Source organism: Octopus bimaculoides, chromosome 18 (genome assembly GCF_046866305.1).
Source record: "Octopus bimaculoides isolate indiv1 chromosome 18, ASM4686630v1, whole genome shotgun sequence".
NCBI classification, from domain to species: Eukaryota; Metazoa; Mollusca; class Cephalopoda; order Octopoda; family Octopodidae; genus Octopus; species Octopus bimaculoides.
Genome location: NC_142945.1, coordinates 15,694,177 through 15,721,977, shown reverse-complemented (window position 1 = coordinate 15,721,977; position 27,801 = coordinate 15,694,177). Strand labels below are relative to the sequence as shown.

General features: G+C 35.5%; 1 protein-coding gene across 1 annotated transcript in view; it reads left to right on the top strand.

Annotated features, from left to right (window-relative positions):
• Positions 1-27,801, top strand: part of LOC106873296 (uncharacterized) — a 61,847-nt gene that overhangs the window by 18,035 nt on the left and 16,011 nt on the right. Inside the window, exons 2-10 of the mRNA XM_052974302.2 lie at positions 9,494-9,570; positions 16,239-16,380; positions 18,296-18,397; positions 19,710-19,763; positions 21,307-21,498; positions 22,393-22,648; positions 23,686-23,791; positions 24,691-24,783; positions 27,169-27,340. Coding sequence (XP_052830262.1) covers positions 9,494-9,570; positions 16,239-16,380; positions 18,296-18,397; positions 19,710-19,763; positions 21,307-21,498; positions 22,393-22,648; positions 23,686-23,791; positions 24,691-24,783; positions 27,169-27,340 — 1,194 coding nt within the window. The remainder of the gene's footprint in view (positions 1-9,493; positions 9,571-16,238; positions 16,381-18,295; positions 18,398-19,709; positions 19,764-21,306; positions 21,499-22,392; positions 22,649-23,685; positions 23,792-24,690; positions 24,784-27,168; positions 27,341-27,801) is intronic.

The window sequence follows — 27,801 nt, the reverse complement described above, 5'->3', positions numbered from 1 at the left end:
CTAATAATAATAATGATGTGGTGATTGAAAAAAATCTCCTTCTCTGTCACCTTCAAAATGCACACTTCTGGACAATGTGTCTATTTATGATTTATTACAAACATCTCTTGTGTTACTATATTCCTGGAAATCTTGGCCCACATAGCAGAATCACTAACAGAACTAGAGAAAAAATTTCAGGTGTGGAAGCAAGGTTTAGAATCGAAGGGCCTTAGAGTCAATGTCGCAAAGACCAAAGTTCTAGTAAGTAGGAAGGTGAACACATCACACACCCCTTCAGGTAGTTGGCCCTGCTCGATCTGTAGAAAAGGTGTAGGTAGAAACTCCATAAATGTACCCAGTGTAAGCTATGGACACATAAGAGGTGCAGCAACATCAAAGGAAGATTAACCGGGAAGATAGCTTTCATGTGCAGCAGATGCACAGGAGCAATAAACACAGTTGCTCAGAAAACAGATTCCATCACATTCCAGGGGGAGAAACTAGAAGTAGTTGATAGCTTCCACTACCTAGGTGACCAAGTCTGTAGTGGGGGGTGGATGCTCAATGAGTGTTACCACTAGAATAAGAATAGCCTGGGCAAAGCTCAGAAAGCTTCTACCCCTACTGATGACAAAGGGCCTCTCGCTCAGAGTGAAAGGTAGATTCTACGATGCATGTGTGCAAACAGCCATGCTTCACGGCAGTGAAACATGGGCCATGACTGCTGAAGACATGTGTAGGCTCGAAAGAAATGAAGCTAGATGTGTAATGTCAGTGTGCACATATGACAGTGTAAGCGCCCTGAGATAAATGTTGGACATAAGAAGCATCAGGTGTGGCGTGCAAGAGAAACGTTTGCGTTGGTATGGTCATGTACTATGGATGGATGAGGAGAGCTGTGTGAAGAAGTGCCAATCCCGAACAGTGGAAGGAATCTGGGGTAGAGGGAGACCCAGGAAGACATGGGATGAGGGGTGAAGCATGACCTTTGAACATTGGGCCTCACAGAGGCAATGACAAAAGCCCAAGACCTCTGGAGATATGCTGTGACTGAGAAGATCCGGAAAATAAAGTGAGTTCACAGCTGTAACCTACACCAGTGTCGCATAACCAGTCCACTCAAAAGTACCTTCGATCATAGGGGTACATGCCATGCGTGAGGAGACCTATGGAGTCAAGTACATCAAAATCAATCAAATCAAATGGAAATTGTAGTTATGATTCCTGTACTAGTGGCATGTAAAAAGCACCATCTGATCGTGGTCGATACTAGCCCCCTCTGGCCCCTGTGCCACTGGCACATAAAAAGCACCCACTACATTCTTGGAGTGTTTGACATTAGAAAGGGCATCCAGCTGTAGAAACACTGCCAGATCAGACTGGAGCCTGGTGCAGCCTCCTGGCTTCCCAGATCCCAGTCGAACTGTCCAACCCATGCCAGCATAGAAAATGGACGTTAAATGCTGATGATGATGAACATAGAATTTTGTAGCTTATTGATTCTATGTCGCATGAATTTTGGAGACGTACTTGTCTTGCAAGTGATTTGATCTAAGACTGCTTGTTGAAACTAAAGCAATTACAGCATGAAGACATAATACATTAGCCTTCAAAAGCTGTTAATTTCATGTAAACATTTATTATTTAGTGTCAAAATTTTTGTTACACTAACTTCAACCTAGTCACTGACATAGTTCCACTGCAACATTTCGCATGTAGAATTCTACATTACAACATGATTATCAAGAACACAATACTTCTGTAATGCAGGTAATACCTGTATTATACTAGTTGAACACTTAAACAGTTGGCTACAATGGACTCATGTAGAGCACTTGATAAATCATATTTAGCTGTAGTGACAAAATTATTGCTTTATAATATGGACAGTGACATTTGTCTGTGCAAGCTGATACTTGAAAAGGGCTCTTTTGAAACAATATTGTAGAAATTTTATATTAACTTAAAGAAATACTGACAATTAGTACAAAGGACATGCACCATAAAATATATGCAGTTAGTCATTAGGCAATTATGTATAGATGATAGCTTCTGCATTTTGTATTTGCTGATAGCTGGTGTCATAAATCTGTAGTGTTTCAATGAATGATTGGTGTGTGTGTGTGGGGGGGAATCTGATGATTTAAAAGAAAATTTTTGGAGGGGTATGGCCTGGAATTATTTCTTGTTATTACTCAAAAGCCAAGGGAGAATTTGAATTGAAGTTTCGTACAAGTTGGTGCAGTACTTGTCTAGTAGTGTTCCTATTATTTGTTGCTGCCTAACTATGCAAGCATGTTACCTATTTACAACTAGATAAAGAGTGACTACATTAGGGATATAAGTTTTGGCCATGGTAACAGGATATGAATTGCACTACTAACCAGTATTCCAACTACTTGGTTAGTTATAGTATTTATAATGAACATTGGTTTCAAATTTTGGCACAAGGCCAGTAGTTTTGGGGGATGGGGAAAGTCAATTATATCGACCCCAGTACTCAGCTGGTACTTATTTTATTGACCCCAAAAAGATGAAAGGCAAAGTCGACTTCAGCAGCATTTCTTCCATTGTGCTAACAATTATGCCACCTCACTACCTTCTTAATAATAATAATAATCCTTTCTACCAGCTAGAAATTTTGGGAAGTGAAACAGTCAATTATGTCCTTAGTATTTTACAATGAATATTGCTATACGATGAGCGATGGCTAGAGAAATATTGAGCTTTGTTTTAATAACCAGTTGATCTAGCAAGCGGGGCCTCATATCAGTGAGGGGGGCCGGTGCGCATTGATGCCGTCGAGAGGTAGGCCCCGAAACGGCGCACATTCTCTCCTGATGACCCCATACACTTGCTAGCTTCCGGTATGCGGAGTTCTAGACTGGTAGCACTTGCATGTGCGAGTTGTTTGCAAGACATACTGTTATGTAATCTACAACAAACTTTTTTTTTTTTTTTTAGTATTTTAACTTTGAAATACCCCAGACAGTTGAGTGTAGGAGATTTATGTTCATCTCTTGTTGAACCAACAAGAGATAAAAGCATATCAAAGAATCAGCAAGTGGGACTGACACAAATCATTCTAAACACAACAAAGATGATGTAACTCTTGATCACTCCAGTATATGTTACTTCATTTCTTCTTTTTATTATTATTATTCTAGGAAATTGTTATGCAAGTTTTAAATTTTTATCTGTAAATCACTTTAGTAGTATCTGAAAGTCAACAAATTTGTTGTTTGATTTTAACCCTTCAACATTCAAGATTACTGTGTCAAATGTAATGCTTATTATTTATTCACATTGTTTTGAACTACTCCTGCATTATCTTGTAGCTTTGAGATTTCAATAATATCATGCTAGCATGGAATATAGGGCATTAAACGATGATGATGATGATTGTTTATTTTTAGAATGACATTGTAGGGTAGGTGTGAGAGAACAAATCAAATCCGTTTCAATACCAAACAGGTTAGATGGAATGGATATAAATGCTAAAGAGTTAATCCTTGTTGGAAGTAAATTTATTGTGGGATAGTTTGAAATGGCTATGGGGATTGTAAAAGAATTTTTTTTATATTTTTCATAAACTTTCTTGATAATGTGTATACATATACACATTCATCATCATTATTTTAACATTCATTTTTCCATGATTGCATGGGTTGAACGGTTTATTGAAGCAGATTTTCTACAGTCAGATGCCCCTTCTTGTTACCAACCCTCACTTGTTTCCAAGCAAGGTAATATTTCCCCATGGCTAAACATGTTTTCACAATATTAGAAATGAATGACACTGCTTGTATGACAGGGACACTCATTTACAACTATTGTGCAATGTCAAGACAGTGAGACGTATACACATGCTCACACATACAATTATGTGTGTATCTGTTCCCAGCTACTAAATCCACTCACAAACAAGGTTTTGGATGGCCCAGGGCTATAGTGGAAGACACTAGCCCAAGGTGCTACACAATGGGACTGAACCCAAAATTATGTGGTTGGGAAGCAAGATTCTTAACCACACAGTCATGCCCGTGCCTATTTTCAAATATTATTTCTTAACTTTAAATTTGCAGAACAATTTTGCTGTCCTATAGTGCTACATGGAATAGAGGTTTACTACTAATTTGTAATAAACCAACTGAATTTACGAGAGGCAATTCTATAGTTGACCACTAAAAATTATTTTGTTTTCTTGAACTCTTTCTATTGTAAACACACATTGCATTCACTTTCATTCATATTTTCTCTTTTTTTCTTGAACTTTTGCCAGTTGTAAATCGTCATTGCATCCTAATCCCATGCTCGTTCTTGTGACTCATCCTTTTACTCTTCTCTTATCTATTCTCTTTAACTTTTCATCTTCTTTCTTGTTAGCTCACTTCATCTAATGCTGTCTGTATATTTTAAAATTCAAAAATATACAAAGGCTTGAAGCTTTCATGTTTAACAGATGACAATTACTTAGATGCATATGAATTAACCCTTTAAAATTCAGATTATTCAAACAAGTGTAATGCTTATTTATTATTTGAATTAACCATGCAGTGTCTTGTAGCTTCAAGATTTTGACGATGTTACTGTATATTTTTGAATGGCATTGTAGGGGAAGTTTGAGAGGTTAGATCAGGTCAGTTTTAGCATGAATCACATAGAATATTAGTGCTGGTCATGGCTGGTTTAAATGTTAAAGGGTTAAATAATTGAGGATTTTTTATATAATAAATTTTAGTTCATTTAAAAAATAATACATAACTATTAGTTTTTGGTATACTGTATGTGTGTCTTCTCTGTTTAGCATTCAGATTACTCGGTCGAATGTAATGCGTATTTATTCACATTGTTTTGAATTAACCATAAATTAACTTGTACCGTCAAGATTTTGATGATGTGATTTAGTTTTAGAATGACATTGCACAGTAAGTGGGAGAGGCCTGATCTGGCCAGTTTGACCATAAAACAGGTAGAATATTTTGGCTGGATATGGCTGGTTTGAATGCCAAAGGTTTAATAAATCCTCAAACACTATATTGCATCCTTATTCTTACATCACACAAAAAAAAAAAATGCAGATACTGTACTTATTTCACTGAGACTGAAATCAGAGTCTCTGTGAACAAGTACTGTAGCTTGTCCCACTGAGCTGTAGATTGTAACAAAATAAAACTTATGTATATCAATAATATCTCAAAACTCAATTTAAAATCTTTATCAGTCAGTTGCCTTGCAAATAATACATTGTGTATATAATGGTTTATCTTTGATTTCATGCCATACTTACAGCATTACATACATGGGTTGTAGGAAAATAATATTATAGATAAGTTTCTCTTACCTTTTTTTTTCTTTTTTTGAGTGATATTAGAAATTTGTTGTATATAACTTTTAAGGTCTATTTTATTGATTGTTCATGATTAAGTGACTTTATCATCAGGATGTCCAATCAGAATACTGATACTTCCTTTCAATACTAACAGATGTGTATTTCCAGGCAAAATCAATACAGTCTGTCTTTTTATTGACTATTTAAGATTTTGTTCAAATTTCATTGATATATTGCAACTCTAAAATAACTTAGATCATGCAAAATTTTAAGGTTTTCCAGCCAGTCTTATTCCAATGAGAATTTGCAGAAATAACCATATCCCTCCCCTTTTTTTTTCTTTTTTACTTGATCTTTGGATCATTGGAAAGCTCTTTTGTTCTAGATGGCACATTCACTGTAAAAATGGCCACAAGTGGATGTTATGAGAGATTTTATTTCAAATATTGATTATGAGTTTTTCAAAAAACAACTATTCTTAAAATTTTGCTCATTGTTTCTATTGATTATTGGCATTCTTTGTGTAAAATTTTTATTCTGGGAGAATATATGGAACCTGAGTTAAAACAGTTTAAATGCAAAAGATTCAGAGGCAGGAAGTGGTGAAATTTAATTACAATCTCTCTCTCTCTCTCTCTCTCTCTCTCTCTCTCTCTCTCTCTCTCTCTCTCTCTCTCTCTCTCTCTCTCTCTCTCTCCTCTCCCTCTCCCCTCTCTCTCTGATTTGAATTTTTATGTTAAGGCTCTTTTAGGGATTACTTAATTGTTTGGTAGTACTTGTAGTAAAGAAAATTTTGAAATATACAATCTGAAGAATTTGGTACCATTAACTTATATGCTAGGACATGCTGAAATATTTACAGAAGACAAAATATGAGTCAGATTATGCTTGGGAAGAAGGACTCTTAGCTAGTCTTGAAACAAAACCAGAGAGATCAAGCTCTACAATTTAAGAGTCGCTTTATGGGTCAGAGTATTGACTTTTTGTAGAACTTTAAAATATTGAATTGTCACAAACTGAATAATAAACAGAGCAATTTGATTGGTTAAAATTAATATATAAAAAAAAAACCACACAGGTAGTCCAGATTTTGATTTTGCTCCACCCAATCGGCAGTTATGTCAGAATTATTATGTACTTTCAAAAAAGGTAGATGTACTAGTGGTCAAGGATGTTACAGATGTGGATGTACATGTCGTGGAGATAATAAACACATCGAAAATGTAAACACACATGCCACAAAGAGGATACGACTTATTGGAGGTGTCAGCACACGTAAAACAAATATGAATACAAGAAAACGTAGAGTGTATATGGAACAAGAGGATTCTGAACCATAAATTAGCAATCCATCATGAATTGTTTCATCAGTGGAGGCATTGTATGAAGCATTTGGTTTAAAATCAGTATCATCATTAGCGGGAAAAGCTAAACGTGGAAGTACCCGAATGGAAGACTTTGACGAAGCAGCTAAAAAGCAACTCGTGAGACTAACCAGTACCATAATGAAAAAGTATGTTCTATCATTAGTCCGTTATGATGCTGAAGGCTTTATGAAAGATGCTGCTAAAAACGAAAAATTGACATTTTTGAGAAAATAAAGTATTTTCAAGAATTTTATAAATATGCAGCACAAAATATATAGTACTGCATCTATAGCACAATTTAACTGAGTTTTGGTAGTTTAGGTCTCTACAAAACTGGGTCAAACTTCCATACTCTAAATCGTGTAACGATTCTTAAAAAATTATTCATAATTTGTTCAAGCTATAGAATATGGCTTAAACAAATCTTTCTTGTAAGTCACAGAATGTGGTTTGGAACTTTGTCTTTAAAATGTTTTAAAAAAAGACTCTTGCATTTTCTTTTGCTTGGTTGCAACAAAATTCTTTTTACATAATCTTTTTAGTTTGACTTGCCTTATAATTAGTGGCAACAAAGTCTTCAATGTGTGTAATACTTCAAATCTTTGATAGGATTGTCAGGATATGAACTTGTTTAATTATGACCTTTTTCAACCTGTTAATAATTTTTGACTCCTCATAATTCACATGCCTTTCTAAAGTGGTTTCTTCCTCAGTTTTAGAATTGGCTGAGATAAGTTTATCTTTGCAATGTACTTTTTAAAATTTTTCTCTTCTCTTTTTTGTCCATGTCTTTTCTGTTTCAAAAATTCTGTTTTAAGGTCACCATTATTTTTGACTCCCTCCAATCTGCAACAGAAAGTGATTTTTAGTGTGGAGTTTTTGTCATTAATTCTTCGTTATTTATTCACAATTTTGAGTAAGAACAATTTTTATGCAACAACATGCATAATAGTGAGTAATTGTCTGTAGTGGCTGTGTGGTTAGTAGCTTGCTTACGAACCACATGGTTCCGGGTTCAGTCACTGGGAATATCAAACTTGACATTCAGCTGAATTTCCAATAGTGCAGGAATTAGCAAACTTCATTTTAAAATATGATCAAACTAAAAAATAAATTCAATCAACCAATCTGAATAAACATAGGTCATCAAAGCAGTCTAAGTATGCAATGGTGACTACTTTTGCATTGAGATGCAACACGAATGCTACACAGAAAGCTTTCAGATGTTCCAAAGGTCAAGTCAAATTATGCTTTTTAGTTTCTTGTGTGGGGTGGGAGTCTCCATAGTGTGTAAATTATCCCCCAATCCCCAAATCCCAGAGAGTGCTTCTCAGGAACTTGAGGATCTAGAATTCTGAAAATGTGCATAACCTGGTTATTCTAAACGATCAGTATATTTAACCAAGTTTGAGGGATTTTTTTTTCACTCCAAAATGATCATATTGGCTTCATGTGGGATAAATTACACTAGGTTCTTACACCACTCTTATGTTTATTCATTTACTTCTCATGCTGTAACTCACTGATAATTCACCTTTTATTCTGATTATGTTTACATTGTTTAAATGTGAAATCAATTCAACCTCAAACTTATAAATCCATTCGTTTAAATAAAGAATGCAGTCTTTTTCCTATCATTCTCTTTCTCTCTCTTGATCGATCAATCAATTGAAAGATAGAGAAAGAAATTCATAGATCAGCAGTCTTCTCAACGAACAACATATAATGTTTGATACAGTGTTTAGATAGACTGAGTGGAGGTAGTATTTTCTGCTGTGACAAGGACAGATGAGTGGATTCAAATAGTAGTGTGATATAGCTAGCATTGGCATTAGAAAAAGCGCTTAATGGAGACCTCACAATAGGTCAGAGTTTTTATAAACCTGGTAGATGACTTTTGTATGGATATGGTCCAAGTTTGAATGAGACACACTGGATATATAAATTGAGTCTGAATTGTTAATGTTTATTAGGATAATTCAAAATATCAAAAGTTTTAAACCCTGTCACTCATTGCATTATATTTTAGTTGTAATTAATAAGAAGAAAATGCTTCTCAGGGGACTTTTGAGTTGTCTTTCTCAGACTGGAAATGATTGGTTTTGATTATACAAGGATAGAAAAAGAGTTCTATATTGAGGTAATACTTAAAATGAAAGGCATGTGTTACTTGATGTATAGTTATGAGAAAGACAAGATTACGCTTCAACACTTTAGTGTTCAAATTATTCTGTTAATTGTAACGCTTATTTTTCATATTGTTTTGAATTAACCATGCATTATCTCATAGCTTTAAGGTTTTCAATGATGTGATTGTTTACTTTTAGAATGTCAGTGTAGGGTAGGTTTGAGAGGCTAGATAATCCAGTTTGAATGTAAAACTGGTAGAATATTTCGGTCGGAAATGGCCAGTTTAAATGCCAAAGGGTTAATATATCAAGAGATAGAGATTTGAGTAGAAATGGAGAACAGTTGGCTAGTTTAAAAGAGATATCAATTTGTCAACACTTTAACCCTTTAGCATTCACAATGCTTATTTATTCAAAATTATTTTGAATTAATATGCATTATCTTGCAAGTGTGAGATTTTGATGAGGTAACTGAGAATGATATTGTAGAGTTGGTGTGAGAAACAAGGTTTGGCCAGTTTGATCATAAAACAGGTTGAATATTTTGGCCAAATGTGGTTGGTTTAAATGCTAAAGGTTTAATGGGTGACTAATGAATAATCTGAATTTGAAACTTTTGCTCTACTACATAAGTTTTATTTGGATTAAGAGTTAATCTTTATTTTAATATTTTCTACTTATAGATTGATGACTTACCTGATGGAGCAGTGAAACCACCAAAAGGAAAGTTTCCCATTTTCTTTTATGGAACTCATGAAACGTAAGTAAAATTTAGTCGTTTCTCCTCAGCAGCTGTTTGAGAAATGATTGTTTATAAAATTGACCCGGAAATCAATAATTTTGAATTGCAGTTTAAGTGGACAAATGACCCTCTCATTCTCTTTACATACATTTACAGTACTCTACTTACATGTTTCAAGAATGCTAAACAGACCATTTCTATATAATACTCATTTTACTTTTTCTGCATACATTCATTTACTCTTGAAAAAATTTTCTGTTTTTTCCACTGTTATACTAATACTGATTTACAAATTATACTAGTTACACATACAAGACCTACATCAGCATCAAATACATTTTCGCTAGCTGATGCTTAAATATCTAAATTTCATCTGTTCTTCATGAGTTATAAAAATTTTTAATTTATATATTTTTTTAAAACTCTTTAACAAACACCTATGTTGATGAATGTCCTCTTCAACATTTTCTAAGAAGAACAGGCCTTGTGAGTAGGTTTGGTTGACAGAAACTGAAAACAGCACATCATATATGTTTGTTTGTGTGTACCCTTGTCTAGACATCATGTGAGGGTTGTAAAATGAGCATCACCATCATAGAAGCAATGTTATTCATTTCCAATCTTTTGTGAAAAACCCAAACATGTTTAGTCATGGGGAAATATTACCTTCTTGGAAACAGACGAGGGTTGGCAACATGAAGGGCATCAGGCTGTAACAAAAAATAAAAAATCTGCCTCGATTTCTTTCCAAGCATGGAAAAGTTGATGTTAATTGGTGCTGATGATGGCTATCCTTCATGGACTTAGAATGATTGAAATGTTACTTTGGTAAGAATCAATGCTGTCTTTATCAACAGTAGTGAAGGTTCTAGGTCTACGAAGACAATCTCTTGGATAAAAGTGTGATGATAAACATACATACACTGATTATTTACTTGTGGTTGGCGAGTAAAAGAGCAAAACTGCTTCCAAAATCAGTACTTGCTTACCACATTTTAAACACCATTTACTTCATTAATGCAGCGAGCATATATTGTGTTTATGCTATGTTTGCTGTAAACATGTAATCATGTAATTCTTTTGGGTAGTTGGTTGAAATCAGCTGTTGTTTATGTAAGGCGAAACAGTTGAGTAGCAATGTTAGAATGCATGTAACTGAATGGTGTAATGTGCAGAATGTGAATTTAGGAAATGTACATCAACCAAGGTTGAATCTCATAGGAAAGTAATCATCATCATCATCATCATAATTTAATGTCCATATTTCCATTCTTGCATGGGCCAGACGGAATTTGTTGAGATAGAATTTTATGGCCAGATGCCCTTCTTGTCACTGACTCTTAACCTGTTTCCCAAGCTAGGCAACATTCCCCTATGGCCAAACCTGTTTTCCATGGACAACTGGAAATGAGCAACATTCTTTGTATGCTCGTTTACAACCATGGTGTCATTACAAGAGTACACACATGCACACGTGTGGCGTTTTTGCCTACCAAATGAGCATTATCAAGGCTGTGGATGGCCTAGGGCTATAGTAGACATTTGCTCAAAGTACCATGCAGTTGGACTGAGTCCATGACTTAGCCACACAGCTATACCTGCACCTATGTTGATGCAATTGTTTTGATGATCTTTAATTGTGGATATAAGTGTACGGTTAATAAGTTAGTGATTAGGAATTGAGGTTTGATAGAATTATGATGTTCAACCCTTTAGTATTCAGATTTCTTTGTCAAATGTGATACTCATTTGTTCACATTGTTTTGAATTAATCGTCCATTATCTTATATCTTCAAGGTTTCAATGATGTGATTGTTTATTTTGAGGATGACATTGTAGAGTAGGTGTGAAAGGCCAGATCTGGCTGGTTTGAACATAAAACAGGTAGAATAATTGAGCCTGATATGGCCGGTTTAAATGCTAAACAGTTAAACTATTGATATGCAGCAGTACAGCTTCCATTATATATACACCCACATACTCTGTAATTGAGATTAAGATATAGGTAAAAGTGTGTCTTCTACTAAAGTCCTGATCTGACCAACACCTTGTGAGTGAATTTGGTATTTAGAAATTTTTATAAAAGCCTGTCTTGTGTATGCAAATTGACATTCCAAGTTTCGCTGGTCATTATTGAGTGAAACTGATAGAGTATTCACATTCCTTGTTGACATTATGACCAGTTGTTTTGAACTCTCAAAGACTTGTGGAGTAAACAAATCCTTGGCTTGAAAAACAGTTACAGGCTGGCAACAGCAAGAGCATCCAACTGTAAAATCCTGTCTCAAATAAGCTTCCATCTAACCCAGAGGTCTTCGGTAGACATCCATTTGGCCCTTAGGGTCCATATAAGATTTTCTTGCTAAAATTTATGTACAATAAATTATACTTCTACAATACACAAAATATATAAACAAATTTTTTTTTACAATTCCTAATAGTATTCAATTATAAAAAATATAAATTTTTTTAAAGCACCAAATGGCTATGGAGAGTCATCCAAGTAAAATAGGAATCAAAGAGATCCATAGATGAAAGAAAATGGTTGGGAACCACTGATCTAACCCATGATATCATGGGTAAAATGGATGGTGAATGAACAAATAAAGCAGGCAATGGGCCTCTTTGATATTTAGTTATATTAATATTTAAATTCATTGCCTGTTTTATTGAAAGCATATTGTTTATATTGACTTGTATATTGTTCTCTTAGTAGGGGATTTTAATGTTTTTTGGGGCAGTGAAATATCAAGTTCTGTGCAAGAGGGGTCAGTAATTATGGCACTAATAATGAAGATGTGAAGCTGTTGGAATTTTGTTAGTATTTGTGAATTAGATTTCTAATGCAGTTGGCTTTTTGTAGTATCTGTTGCTTAGATACTCTATCTGTCAATTTTGTTTTGTATACACATTAAATGGTTTAAATTTACATGCTATATTAGTTTATTAATAACTATATTGCATTACATTGTTTATATATATATATATATATATATATATATACTATGATTATGTTTATACTGGTTATTAGAAAAGTTTTTGTAACATCTAGAAGTGTTACTAGATATTTTTTTAAACTTTGTTGCTTCAAATATTTATTTAATAGACTGTTAGTTTTAACTTAGTTATTTCAGTATTGGACTGAGTCTGTGGTGGGGTACTGCTTTAAATGGTTTTAGTTGAACAAATCAGTCTCAGCACTTGTGTTTTCCCAAGTCTGGTACTTATTATATAGCTTTCTTTTGCCGAACCACTAAGTTTTGGGGATGTAAACAAACCAGCACTGGTTGTCAAGTGGGGCTATAGTAAAAGTGTCATGAACTCAAAATCATGTGGTTAGGAAGCAAGTTTCCTACCATGCAGCCATGTTTGTCCTTTTCTCCATCAGAAGTTCATATTCAGACAAGTCAGCATGAAAATAATTAAACAAATTTTAATGAACAGTTTAGTCTTCATCTTATTTGTTAATTAACATACTTATCAAGTCACTAGAAGCAATGAATGTTCACTGAGGTTTTTTTTTTATTTATTTTAGACTCTTTTTACATCTCTAGCCTGCATTTAACATTTTACTAGTGAAAAAATATTGTCTTGTAAAATGTATTTGTCTAAGTGGGACAGGAAATATCTTGTGTACCTAAGGGGTCAATCTGAGCTGAACTGGAGTGATAAATGAGTGAGTGTAATGAATACAGTTAATGTTTAGTTGGGATTATTTTTTAACTTGGAAAATATTAGCAAAGGGTGAAGAATTGAGCAGGAATGGATGTGTAGTTAAGAAACTTGCTTCCCAACCATGTGATCTTGGAATTCAGTCCCACTGTGCTGCACCACTTGGGCAAGTGTCTTCTGCTGTAGCTGCAGGCCAACCAAAGTCTTGTGAGTGGATTTGGTGGGCAGAAACTGAATGAAAGGCAGCGAACTGGCAGAATCGTTAGCGCGCCGGGCAAAATGCTTAGTGGTATTTCGTCTGCTGTTACGTTCTGAGTTCAAATTCCGCCAAGGTTGACTTTGCCTTTCATCCTTTCAGGGTCGATAAATTAAGTACCAGTTATGCACTGGGGTTGATGTAATCGACTTAATCTCTTTGTCTGTCCTTGTTTGTCCCCTCTATGTTTAGCCCCCTGTGGGCAATAAAGAAATAAGAAACTGAATGAAGCCCATTGTATATGTTTGTGTGTACATTTCTCGAGGAATTATTGCATGATATGATAGTTGTAAATAAGCATCGTCATATAAGTGAGACAGTTCATTTCTGAACATGGTCTTACATGAAAAACATATCTAGCTTTGGGAAAATACTTCGCTTTGAGACAGGTAAAGGTTGGCACTGGGAAGGGCATCCAGCCATAGAAAAATTTACCATAACAAATTCTGTGTGACTTATGCAGACATGGAAAACATAACATTAAATGATGGTGGTGGTGGTTGAAGAAGAATTAGTTTGAAGTTGAATGACATTATAGGAAAAGATAAGTGTGGTATAAAAATTGTTGCAAGGTTGAAATAACTAGCTATTGTAGTTTGAGAGAAGAGCCACAAACTTGGTTCTGAGCTAGAAACTAGTATTAGTTTATTGATTGTGTCTTAATATTTTACTTATTGATATGCGTGCTTCATTATTCTCTTTGTGGTACAAATCAGTGTTTAGTAGCTGCTCGAGAATAAAATACTCGGTGGCTGTAGAAACAAATCTCAGTTCTGTGATACAGATAACACTATACCTTACCTATATACATGAAAGCACTTGCACAATAAGCTGATGTCTTAGCAAGCAGAGGCTTCATCATCATTTAATGTCTACTTTTTCATGCTTGCATGGGTCAGATAGTGTTTGTTGTGGCAGGTTTTCTATGGTTGGATACCTTTCTTGTCATCAATCCTCAATTGTTTCTCAACAAGGTAATATTTTCCCCTAACAAGACATATTTTTCCCAGAAGACTAAATAATGAATAACATTGATTGTATGACATTGATGCTCATTTACAGCCATCATCTATGTTTAGACAAGGGTACACAAGCATAAACAAACACACAGAGCAGGCTTTCTGTTTCTATCTACCAAATCCACTCAAAGCGTTTGTCAGTCCAGGGTTATAATAGATTGGGAAGCAAGCTTCTTCATCACAAAACCATACCTGCATCTTCCAATTCTATTAATCACCAAACAAATTTCATTGAAATTTTTCAGTATGTGTATAAGTTGCTTATTGTCCAAGGGGCTCGTGGGTGAGCCCCTTGGACACGATTATCTAGTGCGTCCTATTTAAAGATGGTAGCAATGTGTAGTTTATGGGAAATTTTTCTAGCAGGTTGTGCAACCATGTAGAGGCTCCTTTATTAGCTAATATTTATTTTAGATCAAATTTCTAGAACAATATCCTCATTGGTTATTGGTTTCCAACAGGCAAATCACTAGCTAACTGCATTTAAGATGGCAAGAATAGCAAGGGATTCTGTTTGACTCTGGCAGAACAAATCTCACTGAGGAATTTTTTCAGAGCACCCGTTTCTTTTCCTTTTATTTTTATTTTACTGATATACTGTTGCATAGTGAAACTGTACGCCCCTCCCGGTAAAAAGTGGTAGTAGCCAGCCATTATAAATAGACCAGTAGCCAGTCAACAGAAAGAAGTTCAGGAAGGTCAAGTGTATATGAAGACTGTGTTGATAGTCACGTCTATGCTGATACAGTAATTATACTGTGATACTGAATGGATGTTATATCGATCCAACATTTGGAGGATAATAGCACTGTATGACTGGGGGTTGTACAGTGCCAGATTAGCACCATCCTATCGACGACTTTGTAATATAACAATATCTCTCAGAACGACAACTGTCATGAAAAGCCTGCTTTACAACATACACATTAACCCTTTAGCATTCGCATTATTCTGTCAAAAGTAATACTTGTTTATTCACATTGTTTTGAATTAATCATGCATTTTCATGTAGCTTTGAGATTTTGATGAGGAAACTTAAGTTTTAGAATGATATTGTAGGGTTGCTGTGAGAAGGCAGATCTCACCAGTTTGAGCATAAAACAGGTTGGATATTTTCGTTGGATATGAGCAGTTTAAACGCTAGAGGGTTAATGAAAGATATACATAAATGACAGGTTTCTGCACAGTTTCCATTTATCAAATTCCACCCACAAGTCTTTAGTAAACCTGAACCACATGGTTGCATAGAGAATTTCTTAACCACATAACCATACCTGCTGAGGCAAAAAAGTATCTTGAATTTTATTTAAAATTTCTTTTTGTCCTCTGTAACAGTGTACCATTAATGTTGAACTAAAATTAGTGTTTTAGGCATGGAATATTGCTTCTTGAAATTGTTTAATATTTTTCTTTTTTTTAAAGTTTTTATGAATGCCAAAAGAAAGATTTTGCATGATTTCTGTACATTAGTTAGGAATGGGAATATAGTCTGAATAATCAGTATTAACCCTTTCGTTACCAAACCGGCTCTGAGTACAAATGTCTTGTTTTCATAAGTTTTGAATTAAAATCTTCCACCAAGCCTTAGTCACAATTTATGTTCTTAACACTAACTTATATTTAAAGTACTTGAAAGAAACAGAGCATCTCAAAATAAATACAGTTACGAAAGGGTTAACATAATACTGGATCATTAGTTTTTGACCTTGGATTATTTATGTAATTTTGTTTCTTTGTAGGGCCTTTTTAGCACCAAAAGACATATTTCCTTACAACAAGTATAAAAACAAATATGGAAACCCACAAAAAAGGAGGGGTTTTAATGAAGGTTTATGGGAAATAGTTCATGACCCAAATGTAAAATTTCATCGATCAAGTTCAGTAAGTATATGTTTTTCTTTTCTTTCCTGATAATTCTGAAAATATCTCTTCAGATTGTGTTGATGTTAGAAAACTTGTTTCCATGTTAGTTTTGAAGAGGCAAATTTATTGATGAATTAATAGTATTGTGGGCTAAAGTAATTAACCATAACTAAGTTGATGACATCATTTTTGTCATTAGACATCCTCAGGACCTATTTATGAGTATCAAGCATCAAAGTCCTCTGGAATTTTTAAAACTGCATTTACAAACTGGTACTCCATTGGTTACAACAATGAGAGTTCAGGATGATCTGATAAATGGAACAGTCTGCTTGTGAAATTAATGTGCAAGTGGCTGAGCACTCCACAGACACTTGTACCCTTAATTTAGTTCTCAGGGAGATTCAGCATGACACAGAGTGTGACAAGGCTGGCCCTTTGAAACACAGGTACTCCTCGTTTTTGCCAGCTGAGTGGACTAGAGCAATGTGAAATAAAGTGTCTTGCTCAAGGATACAATGCATTGACAGGAATTGAACTCAAACTTAAAAACCGTAAGCTGAATACCCTAACCACTAAGCCACACACCTTCACTGCATTTGCAAATGTATTATAAAAAAAGAGTAATAATGGACAAAAACAAAATTATTAAAGAAATTCATGCTAGATACCTAATATCTTTGATAAAATAGAGTTCTTGAGACCTGGAAGGCATATACAAGGCCCATACAAATGCCCATAGCGTTCATTCAAATAACTACATTCCCATATAGGCAGGGTTTTTATTTTCACACCAAATAACTCTAATACCAACACGGTTAGTTTCTAGCCTTGTATGTGGTATTGATTTGTGTTGTCTCTTACTAACATCCAGGTTGTAATATTATATAAATTTCATTGGCATTTGCAGTGGTGAGCAGTCCAGAGTGAAGTAAATCCAGATTTACTTTAGCACATATACAATCAAATCAGTTTTCCTTTGCATTAACATTTGTTCAGCTCCCTGTGCTCTCTGAAAACCTCTGGAATTGTTACCCAAAGTGGTTCTTACAACATGATATTAAGCCATATCTAGTGGCAAGGCTCCAGGTTTGAAGTACAAAAGTTTTGGGAAGTATGGAGTTACCCCTTAGCCGGGATTACTCCTAGGTCTGCTTTGGTTTCCCCCAAGCCAGATGTTGGATACAGCATTCTTAACAGTAACATCACCTTAGCCAAATACCAGCTATATTTATCCAATTCTACTCCTTACTGTATATGACCCTTCTCTCTAGTAATATGTAACCTATACGAACTACTTCAGGGTGTATAACCAAATATGATGACCTTGTTCTTCCTTATATGTTTCTGTAAGAAAAACAGGCACCAGTTCCACTTACGACTTGAGGATATACATTTGGTTTGTATTAGGAAATGCAACTATTTAAGAAATAGAGTAAAAATATGCTAAATTCCTAAGTCAGTATTGTAATACTTGTCAACTTGTCTAATAAGAAACAAATGTAAGTTACTGAGAGGATTAAGGGCAACAATAACTCTTTGTAAGCTCAGTTCTTTTAAGTGTTAAATTCTGAAATTGGTGTCTAACATAATACTATAAATTCTTGTTTATTAGGTGTAATTTTTTTTATGGCACATATAAAAACCTATTGATGTTTTCCAGTAGCTTTTACCATTTTACAGACATGAAGTCAGAAGAGGAAATTGATAAACTAAGTAATGTAAATTATTTTTTTGAAGAATTGAACATTAAAGAAGGTAAACTGTTTGGAATGATGATAGCTAATAGCAACTTTGGAGTAGTTGAATTTAATCTCACTCATATCATAATATCATTTAATAGGATAGAAAACATCAATATGGATGTTTCTATATTATTCTATAAGATATTTTAAAATTCTTAAACCTTTTTTTGTTATTTATATTTTTATAGCAAGCAAGCTCAGCTGATGATGATTCACAAGCAAACACTCCATCAGCTGTTGATGCTGACGATGGTGAGGAAGAAGACGAAGAAGTGGAGAAAACAAACAAGGTAATTCATTAAAGAAATGATTATTGCTCTTGAGCCATTATACAAAAGCTTGAGGTGTTAAGGGGTATCCCACTTGAATTGGGACATGTTAAAGTAGCACTGACACACACAAAAATCAAGGTTGCACCATACTAAAGGAATACAAGGAGTTAACAGGAACAGGCATAAGCAGAACAAGTTGGTGACCTTACAGCTTTACACCAGGAAAGCCAAAACCATATTAACTGTTAGCCCTGTTGAGATGTTTGGTGTCTAGTTTGGACCAGTCTCACCTAGAAATTGCCTGAAAGGAAGCTCTGTCTAAAATGTGAAGCAGGGACAAGGAATTCTTACATCACTTGTTATTTGTTGCTGCCTGACTATTATACCTTGCCTCAGTTTACATCTGACCAAGCGGAATGTTTGTTCTATTGCTTCTTGCGGAAAGAACATGATGTACAAGTATGTATTGAGGTTGTGTTTGCGTAAAATACTTGATAGCAAGCAAGGTGTGGTCAGTCTTGGTGAGGTATGTTTTCTAGCAGTACGTCTCTTTAATGGGGTTGTAGATCTGGATTGGGCACACTTGGCATCGAGTGTGTTAGGTATTGAAACTTCCCTACCATTCAGATAATGTGGCTAGTGGTACATCAAACCTTGTACTCTATAGGGAGTTAGTAGTGAGCAAAAGTGATAATGTTCTTGCGACTTGACATTGATAGGGATCAACTGATCAACCTATTCCAGAGAACTTTCAGATTAGGGACTATGGATAAATTCCAGAAATTCTTGTAGGCATTACTGTGTCACCAGCTGGACCTTTTTTGCTATCATGCAGGCTATCAAAACTGTTCTGTGTGCACTTTTTCAGTGTTTTAGCATTGCTGATTTGTGGAGTTATGTCTCCACAGTTGTTATATGTAGGGCTAATCCAGTTATCACCAGAGTCTGTCATAAGAATTACTGTGGCCTTTCTTTGACCATGAAGGGCATGCAGTTTTCTTTTGAATGGTGATCATGACAAAAGAGATTGTATGGTAAACTAGACAAGATTGAGAGCTAGGCAGATACTTTCCACATTAACGAAGCCCCTATTTTGTTAATATATTGTTAGTATGAGTTATATGTTATTCCATAAATCAATATTTGCTATCTTGCATCAGATGAACAATTGATGTCCAGTTATCTTTTGCATCTGACATGCATCTCTTACCAAGAGAATGTAATATCTCTGGTTATCTGCTTTGTTTTTGTGTATGTTTATTTCAGTATTCGCTTATTCTTTGAAAATATTGTTGTAATAGTTCTTTGTTTGTTTTTGTTTTTTTAACAGTCTGTGAGAGGTAAAACACCAGCTAAGAAAAGACAAAGTTCCAGTACACCAACGGTGAGTTTTTTAATAGTCACTTGTATAATGTCTTTCTTTATATGGATATTTTGAATTCCTATTCATTCTTATCAATGAAAGTATGTGTTTCCAAGATACATTTGTAACTGACATGAAGTTTCTTCTTTTACAATCATCATCGCCATCATTTTAAATCTATTTTCTCACAGGTGCACAAGTTGACCAGGTCTTATTCAGCTCTGTGTATTCTCCACTTGTTATATTTTCTTATCATCCCTTCATCTCTTTTTCAAACCGAGATCAGCTTTCACTATTTCTGCTTATATCATTCTTAATCCTTTTCTGCAGGTTCATTCCGCTTGGATCTCTTATCCTTTCTTTTACCTAATTGTCATCCTCTAGTATGCATCACATCCATAATGGTACAGTCTTCTCTCTTCCACACTGATTCTTTTTGTATCTAATTTTTTTTCTCAGCTCACTTGTGCTCTCTATGCTCAATGGTATTACACATCCAGTAGCTACTTCATTTCTTTCCAGCCTTTGCAAATCTACATTCAAGGCCGTTGCCAGTACCGCCTGACTGGCCTTCGTGCGGGTGACACGTAAAAGCACCCACTACACTCTCTGAGTGGTTGGCGTTAGGAAGGGCATCCAGCTGTAGAAACTCTGCCAAATCAGATTGGAGCCTGGTGTTAGCCATCCGGTTTCATCAGTCCTCAGTCAAATCGTCCAACCCATGCTAGCATGGAAAGCGGACGTTAAACGATGATGATGATGATGAATACCTATGTTTTGCATATCATTCAGTATCCCACTTTGTGCACAAGCATCATACACCATTCACATAAAGACAATCTCTTTGTCACCTGCAGAACTAATAGTTCTCTGAACATTTCCCATGCTGCTCTTATTATTGGTTACTTTGCTTTTGGAGCATCCACCTCGTTTACTAAGTCACCTTACATAATTACATAAACTGTTAACTATTGTAGAACCTTTTGAACATTTGAAAGAATTTATTTCATGGGTGATTTTACAGTTAACTGCCCTTGCTACAAGGAGGCGCAATGGCCCAGTGGTTAGGGCAGTGGACTCGCGGTGATAGGATCGCGGTTTCGATTCCCAGACCGGGCGTTGTGAGTGTTTATTGAGCGAAAACGCCTAAAGCTCCACGAGGCTCCGGCAGGGGATGGTGGCGAACCCTACTGTACTCTTTCACCACAACTTTCTCTCACTCTTTCTTCCTGTTTCTGTTGTACCTGTATTTCAAAGGGCCAGCCTTGTCACACTGTGTCACGCTGAATATCCCCGAGAACCATGTTAAGGGTACACGTGTCTGTGGAATGCTCAGCCACTTGCACGTTGATTTCACGAGCAGGCTGTTCCGTTGATCGGATCAACTGGAACCCTCGATGTCGTAAGCGGCGGAGTGCCAACAACAAGAAGCCCTTGCTACATATGAAGTCTTCTTTGTCAACTTGCCTGTGATCCCACTACACCTTGTGCACCCATAAACTGATAAGATTTAAAAAACTGTAACTGATGGAGTCTCATAGGCATTTAAAAAAATTTCTTTAAGGGTAAACCTACAAAACGTGCACGGAAAGGGCCTCCTGCAAGGTCAAAGTCCAAAGAGTCAACTGTTGATGAAGAAGAAGTGGCTGCTGATAACGAGGTTGAGGATAATGAAGATAATGCTGATGACAAAGACAATGAAGAAGAAGATTTTGATGAGCCTTCTGCTCCAGATTCTGATAATTCAGATGATGAGGTATTTATTAGTTTATCTTAAAATTCATTACTTCCTTCTGTATCAATTCCATTTATGAGAATGTGTAGTCAGGAAGAGGGAGATTAAGTAGCATACTCTCTTTTACTCTTTTACTTGTTTCAGTCATTTGACTGCGGCCATGCTGGAGCACCGCCTTTAGTCGAGCAAATTGACCCCAGGACTTATTCTTTGGAAGCCTAGTACTTATTCTATCGGCCTCTTTTTGCCGAACCGCTAAGTTATGGGGACGTAAACGCACCAGCATCGGTTGTCAAGCGATGGTGGGGGGACAAACACACACACACACATACATATATATATATATATATATATATATATATATATATATATATATACATATATACGACAGGCTTCTTTCAGTTTCCGTCTACCAAATCCACTCAAGGCTTTGGTTCGCCTGAGGCTATAGTAGAAGACACTTGCTCAAGGTGCCACGCAGTGGGACTGAACCCGGAACCATGTGGTTGGTAAGCAAGCTACTTACCACGAATTTAATTTTACATAAGAGAGTTTCTATAAAATCAGTTTTGGTGGGGTTTAATTCTTTGGCAGAACATGTGGAAAAAGCAACTGAGGAATTGCTTTTTCTGTTTAGTTGTGCCTCATCAGTTTTGGTGCAGTTAGAAATACACATTCTTGATACCCAAAATGAATCAGCTGGTAATACAGATTTGACACTTCATACATAAAGAAAATTATGTAGCATGCTACAGATTTAATCATAACTCCAAAATATTTTAGAGCGAGGCTTGAATTATTTAGGTGAAATTAATTTCTATACTCGGTAGTTAGTGTGTTAATTTTCCTTCCCAAATTCAAACTTTTTTTCTTTAATTATATTTTATCTGATTTCTTCCAAAATTTTCGTTGTAGGATTTTCAGATTGAGGACAATGTAAAAAAAAATAAAGGGGGCCGAGGGCGGGCTTCATCAAAAGCACCTTCAAAAGGAAAAGGTTCTAAGAAAGTGGAAGGCTCAGAGAGTGAATCTGAAAAATCTAACAAAGAATCATCAGAAGAGGAAGAAATGGATAATGAAGAAGATTCTGAATATGATGAGAAACCAAAAGGAAGAGGCAGGAGTAAAAAGAAGGCAGCTGCTCCTAAAGTAAAAGCTGCTCCTAAGAGAAGTAAGTTTTTCTTCAAGTCTGTTGATAAAGAGCCATCATCATCATCATCATAATAATAATATCAAGGCGACAAGCTGGCAGAATAGTTAACATGCCAGGCAAAATGCTTAGCAGTATTTCATCTGCTGCTCCATTCCGAGTTCAAATTCCACAGAGGTTAACTTTGCCTTTCATCCTTTCAGGGTCGATGAAATAAGTATCAGTTACGCACTGGAGTCGAAGTAATCGACTATCCCCCCCCTCAAATTTTCAGACCTTGTGTGCAGGTGGCACATGAAATACACCATTTTGAGCGTGGCCGTTGCCACTACCGCCTGACTGGCTTTCGTGCAGGTGACACGTAAAAGCACCCACTACACTCTCTGAGTGGTTGGCGTTAGGAAGGGCATCCAGCTGTAGAAACCCTGCCAAATCAGATTGGAGCCTGGTGTAGCTATCTGGTTTCACCAGTCCTCGGTCAAATCGTCCAACCCATGCTAGCATGGAAAGCGGACGTTAAACGACGATGATGATGATGTGCCTACAGTAGAAAGGATTATTATTATCGAAATACTATAAACTACAGTGGCAAGCTGGTAGAATTGTTTGGTTATCAGACAAAATGTTTTAATGGCATTTCCTTCAGCTCTTTACATTCAGAGTTTAAATACCACTGCGGTCAAACTTTTCTTTTCATCCTTTTTGGGGGGGTCAATAAAAGGAAGTACCAGTCAGGTAATGAAATTACTGTAATTTACTAACAACTTTGGTGGCCTTATAGCAAAATTTGAAACAATTATTAAACTACAAACTGGCTTAATGCTTTATCCAAAAGGCCGTCATCTTTTCCTGATCCTCTTTCAAAAATGGGAGTATAACACAGTTATATGTAATAAGAAAGATTTACTAACACATCATCTAAGATACATTATTGTTGTGATGACAGTGTGGCTTTTGTTAAGAAATTCCTCTTATTCTTTTTATATATGTTTATAATTTTTTTTTGTCATGTAGTATTTTGGTACATAAATGATGTACTTTTTTTTTTATATTATCAGCTGTAAATCGTAAAGCTTCCAGTGGGCGAGGAGGTGGAGGTGCTCGCCGACAGTCAAAAGCTCCTGTAGAGGTGACAGCTGACAGCCTTTCTTCCTCAAGTGATAGGTAAGTATTAAAGAATACTTTGTCAAATTGCACTTAGAGATATTTACATTGGTCACTATCCTTTTGAGCCATGTATCTCCTCTATTGACATCCTGTTTCTGTTTCTCTATCATACTCTCACTGCTCGTCAACTAGCACAAAGCTCCCACTACTTCCCCTTCAGTTGAGAGGTCTTGTCTTGCCAGTTACTTGGTAAACCAGCTAGTGCTGGTGCCACATAAAAAGCACCTAGCACACTCTGTAAAGTGGTTGGTGTCAGGAAGGGCATCCAACTGTAGTGCTTGGGGCAGTCATTTAGCTTGCTAGCCCCTGTCACTGTCCAACCTATGCCAGTGTGGAAAGCAGGTGTTAAATCAGGATGATAATGACTGTCTCAAATTTATTTTATTGCTTTAAATCAAAGTATCTTGGAGCAAAATTTCTTGAGCTTTAACCCTTTAACATTCAAACCAGCCATATCTGGCCCAAATATTCTACTTGTTTTATGTTCAAACCAGCCAGATCTGGCCTCTCACACCTATCCTATAATGTCAATCTCAAAGTAGCCATCACCTTCTCACAGTCTTGAGGCTACATGATAATCATGATAAGTTCAAATAATCATTACATTTCAATGCTAAAGGGTTAATGTATGTTCACACTAAAAACTATAAAACTAGGGTTGGTGTAATTGACTTAACCCCTTCCCCAAAATTGCTGGCCTTGTGCCAAAATTTGAAACCATTATTATTATTATTATTATTTCTATATAAAGCATTATTATTATTATTAATTATTTCTTTATAAAGCATTATTATTATTATTATTATTATTTCTATATAAAGCAATTGTTCTGAAAACAAATTAAAACAGTGTTATGTGTTTGCTGATTGAGAATTTAAATTTATTCTTTCCTCTAGTGAGGATTCTGAAGATATGATGAGCAGCTGGAAAAAGCGTGATGAAGAGAGAAAGAAAGAAATTGAAAGATTGAGAAAATTGGAAGAAGAAAGGTTTGGAAACATTTTCACTGTCACTTTTAAGATCTCATTAGATTTGTCCTTACATTGTTGATTCAATTAAATATTGGGTCATCCCATAAATAATGTGGTTTTTATTTATATTTATTTTTATTTTTCAAAATTAAGATAAACTTCTTTTTTAATCCAAAATATACTCTCCTTCATTTCTACAATGCTCTTCCATCTATCTGGTAGACTTGTAAGGCCCCTCTTCCAAAATTCACTTTTCTGTGACAAAAAATACTTCTCTCATACTGTTCTAACCTCACCTACAGGATTCATATTTTTTCCATCCAAATGATTTTGAAGACTGCGGAATAAATGATAATCAAATGGGGCATTGTCCAAATATGGTGGGTAGGACATTGTTTCCCATTCAAGCTGCTCCAGCCTTTGGAATGTCATCCTCGCTGTATGTGGCCGAGCATTATCCTGATGGAAGAATAACTTTCATCTTGAAACCAAAGATGATCGTTTTTCTTCTGGCAGTAGATCTCCTTTGTTATTGTTTGGTTTGGGCTTAAAAGTTCAAAGTGAACTAAACCTTTCAAACCTCACCAAACAGATAACAACACCTTATGTGGGTGAAGACATTCTTTAGCCTGAGGTGCTAGTGTTTCTCCTTTCCCTAACCACTGTCTTCGGTGCTTGACATTATTATAGAGAACCCATTTCTCATTATCAGTCACTATTCAGTCTAAAAAATGGTTCATTCGTGAGATGTGACAGCAAAGAAGAGTATACATTCACTCTCTGCATGTGATTAGACTTGGAAAGTTTGTTAGGAACCCATTGACCCAATTTGCTGACTTTTCCAATGGCATGCAAGCATTGATGAATGGTTGAATGACCAAATAGAATCTTCTCTACTAGTTTCTCAACAGTTACGATGGGATTTTGTTCCACCAGGGTTTGCAAGACCTCCTTGTTGAGCTCTCCAGATCTTCCAAGACAAGGCTTGTCTTCTAGGCTGTAGTTTCTAGCTCAGAATTTCTGGAACCACTGCTGACACTGGCTTACGCTTATTGTCCAATCCCCATATATTGCATTAATATTCCTCATACTTTCCATTGCATTGTTGCCTTTATTGACCTCATAAAGCAAAATATGCCAAATATGCTCCTTTGTCACTTTCATAATAGCTTTGAAAAAATAACTGTTAAAATCGAACTGCACTCTTCAAGACTTGCACTAAGAATAAGTGCATGGTAAAATTACTACCTGCTTTTACGACAAGTTGGTGCAAGTAATCCAGTCCCCTCCGATTTTTTGTTCATGCAATTGAGAAAACCGCATTATTTATGGGATGACCCAATATATAAACAAATTTTATGTTGTGTGTAAAAAAAAAAAATCATGATGTGTTTTATTATTTTTTCAAAAATGAAATACCAAAAGAACTTTTAAGCTTTATTTAAATTTATGAATTGCTTAATTCGGCAAAATGAAGACTGAAATTGTTTATAGAAGTTTTGTAAATATGAAATGACTCTAGAATATATGTGTTGTTTCTATTTCACAGCTTTAACAGCTCTATTAATACTGCTTTTCTCATTATCAATATGAAGCTTCAGATTTATTGGGAAAATGTAAAAAGTTTGCTCTATCATGTTCTAGAAACTGAAGCTAGGCAACTGATGTTAGTGGCAGCAATTGTAGTTTCTTTGAGCACAAAACTAAATTTTGATTAGAGAAGATTAAATTCTACAGACAACTCTTTTTTTTTTATTTAAGCTAGAAGATTGTCAATCTGTTGTGTTAGATTTGATGATGTAGTGACACAGTGAAGCATAAAAATTCAGTTCTCTATTTTGTAAATTTCCGTTGACTCTTTAATAATAATATTCATACAATTCTAGCTTAATCCTCACTGCGCTGATGAAATTTTTTCCAGTGATGTAACATGCTAATCATATACTAATCAGTTCTCACCACCTCTTTCTTTTGGCCAGTAAGAATACGTGAACTATGTCATATGTAATGTGGTGAATTACAGAACATACTCTACAATCAAATGAACTAAGTATACTTGGTTGAGTGCACATGCACTGAACTAAGTATACTTGGTTGAGTGCACATGCACTGAACTAAGTATACTTGGTTGAGTGCACATGCACTGAGCTAAGTATACTTGGTTCTTATGGAGTGTGGGTTGAGGAATTCCTGCAAAGCTTTCCAGAAGATCTCTATCCAAAGTGTCAGAACTCAACTCTCTTCACAACATACAAACTTATCTTGTTCTTTGGACTCCTAGTTTATTTTATTTTTCATGGTTATTGTGGATTGTTAATAATTAACAGCATTGATACTAATGGCCTGAAGTTATTTTGAATATTCTTCCATTTTTACAAATTTATTATTTAATGTTAATTTCAGGAAAAAACAAGAAGAGGAGGAAGCTATTCAGAAGGCTACTGAAGAATTACTAAAAGAGCGAGAGTTAAAAGAGGAAGAAGAAAGCGAAGAGGAAAAAGTACCACATAAAAAAGAAAAGCCTGTAATTAAGAAGGAAAAGCCCAAAAAGGAATTAAAACGGAAAGTTAAAGAGGTTGGTTTTGTTGTTGTCACCCCACCCCACCCCCAGGTCAGCTCTAGACCTCTGCTTCAAGATATTTCAGTTCATGGCCATGTCATCTTTTTATTCAAAGATGAAAGCACTGAAAATTTGAATATTTTTTTCTATATTTATTATGTTAATATTGCCTTGATAAGGCAAGGCTATTTTGCATGGCTGGCTAGGCTACATTGCACCTAGAACAATTTTATTCATACTCTTACACATTTGTAAGAGTATAAATGTGGAATGATCATTCTTTTATTGCTAAGACCTTTGTGAAATGAAAAAGAAAATTAAGATCACTTTGTAGAATTAGTGCACTGAAAGGAAGGAAGGAAGTATTCATATGCTCCAAGATTATTAACATTAATATTGTATCTCTCCATATCCTACAAAAGCAGCTGTAGCAGTCATTGCATTATATCAAAGATGCAGTATTATTGATGACTTTC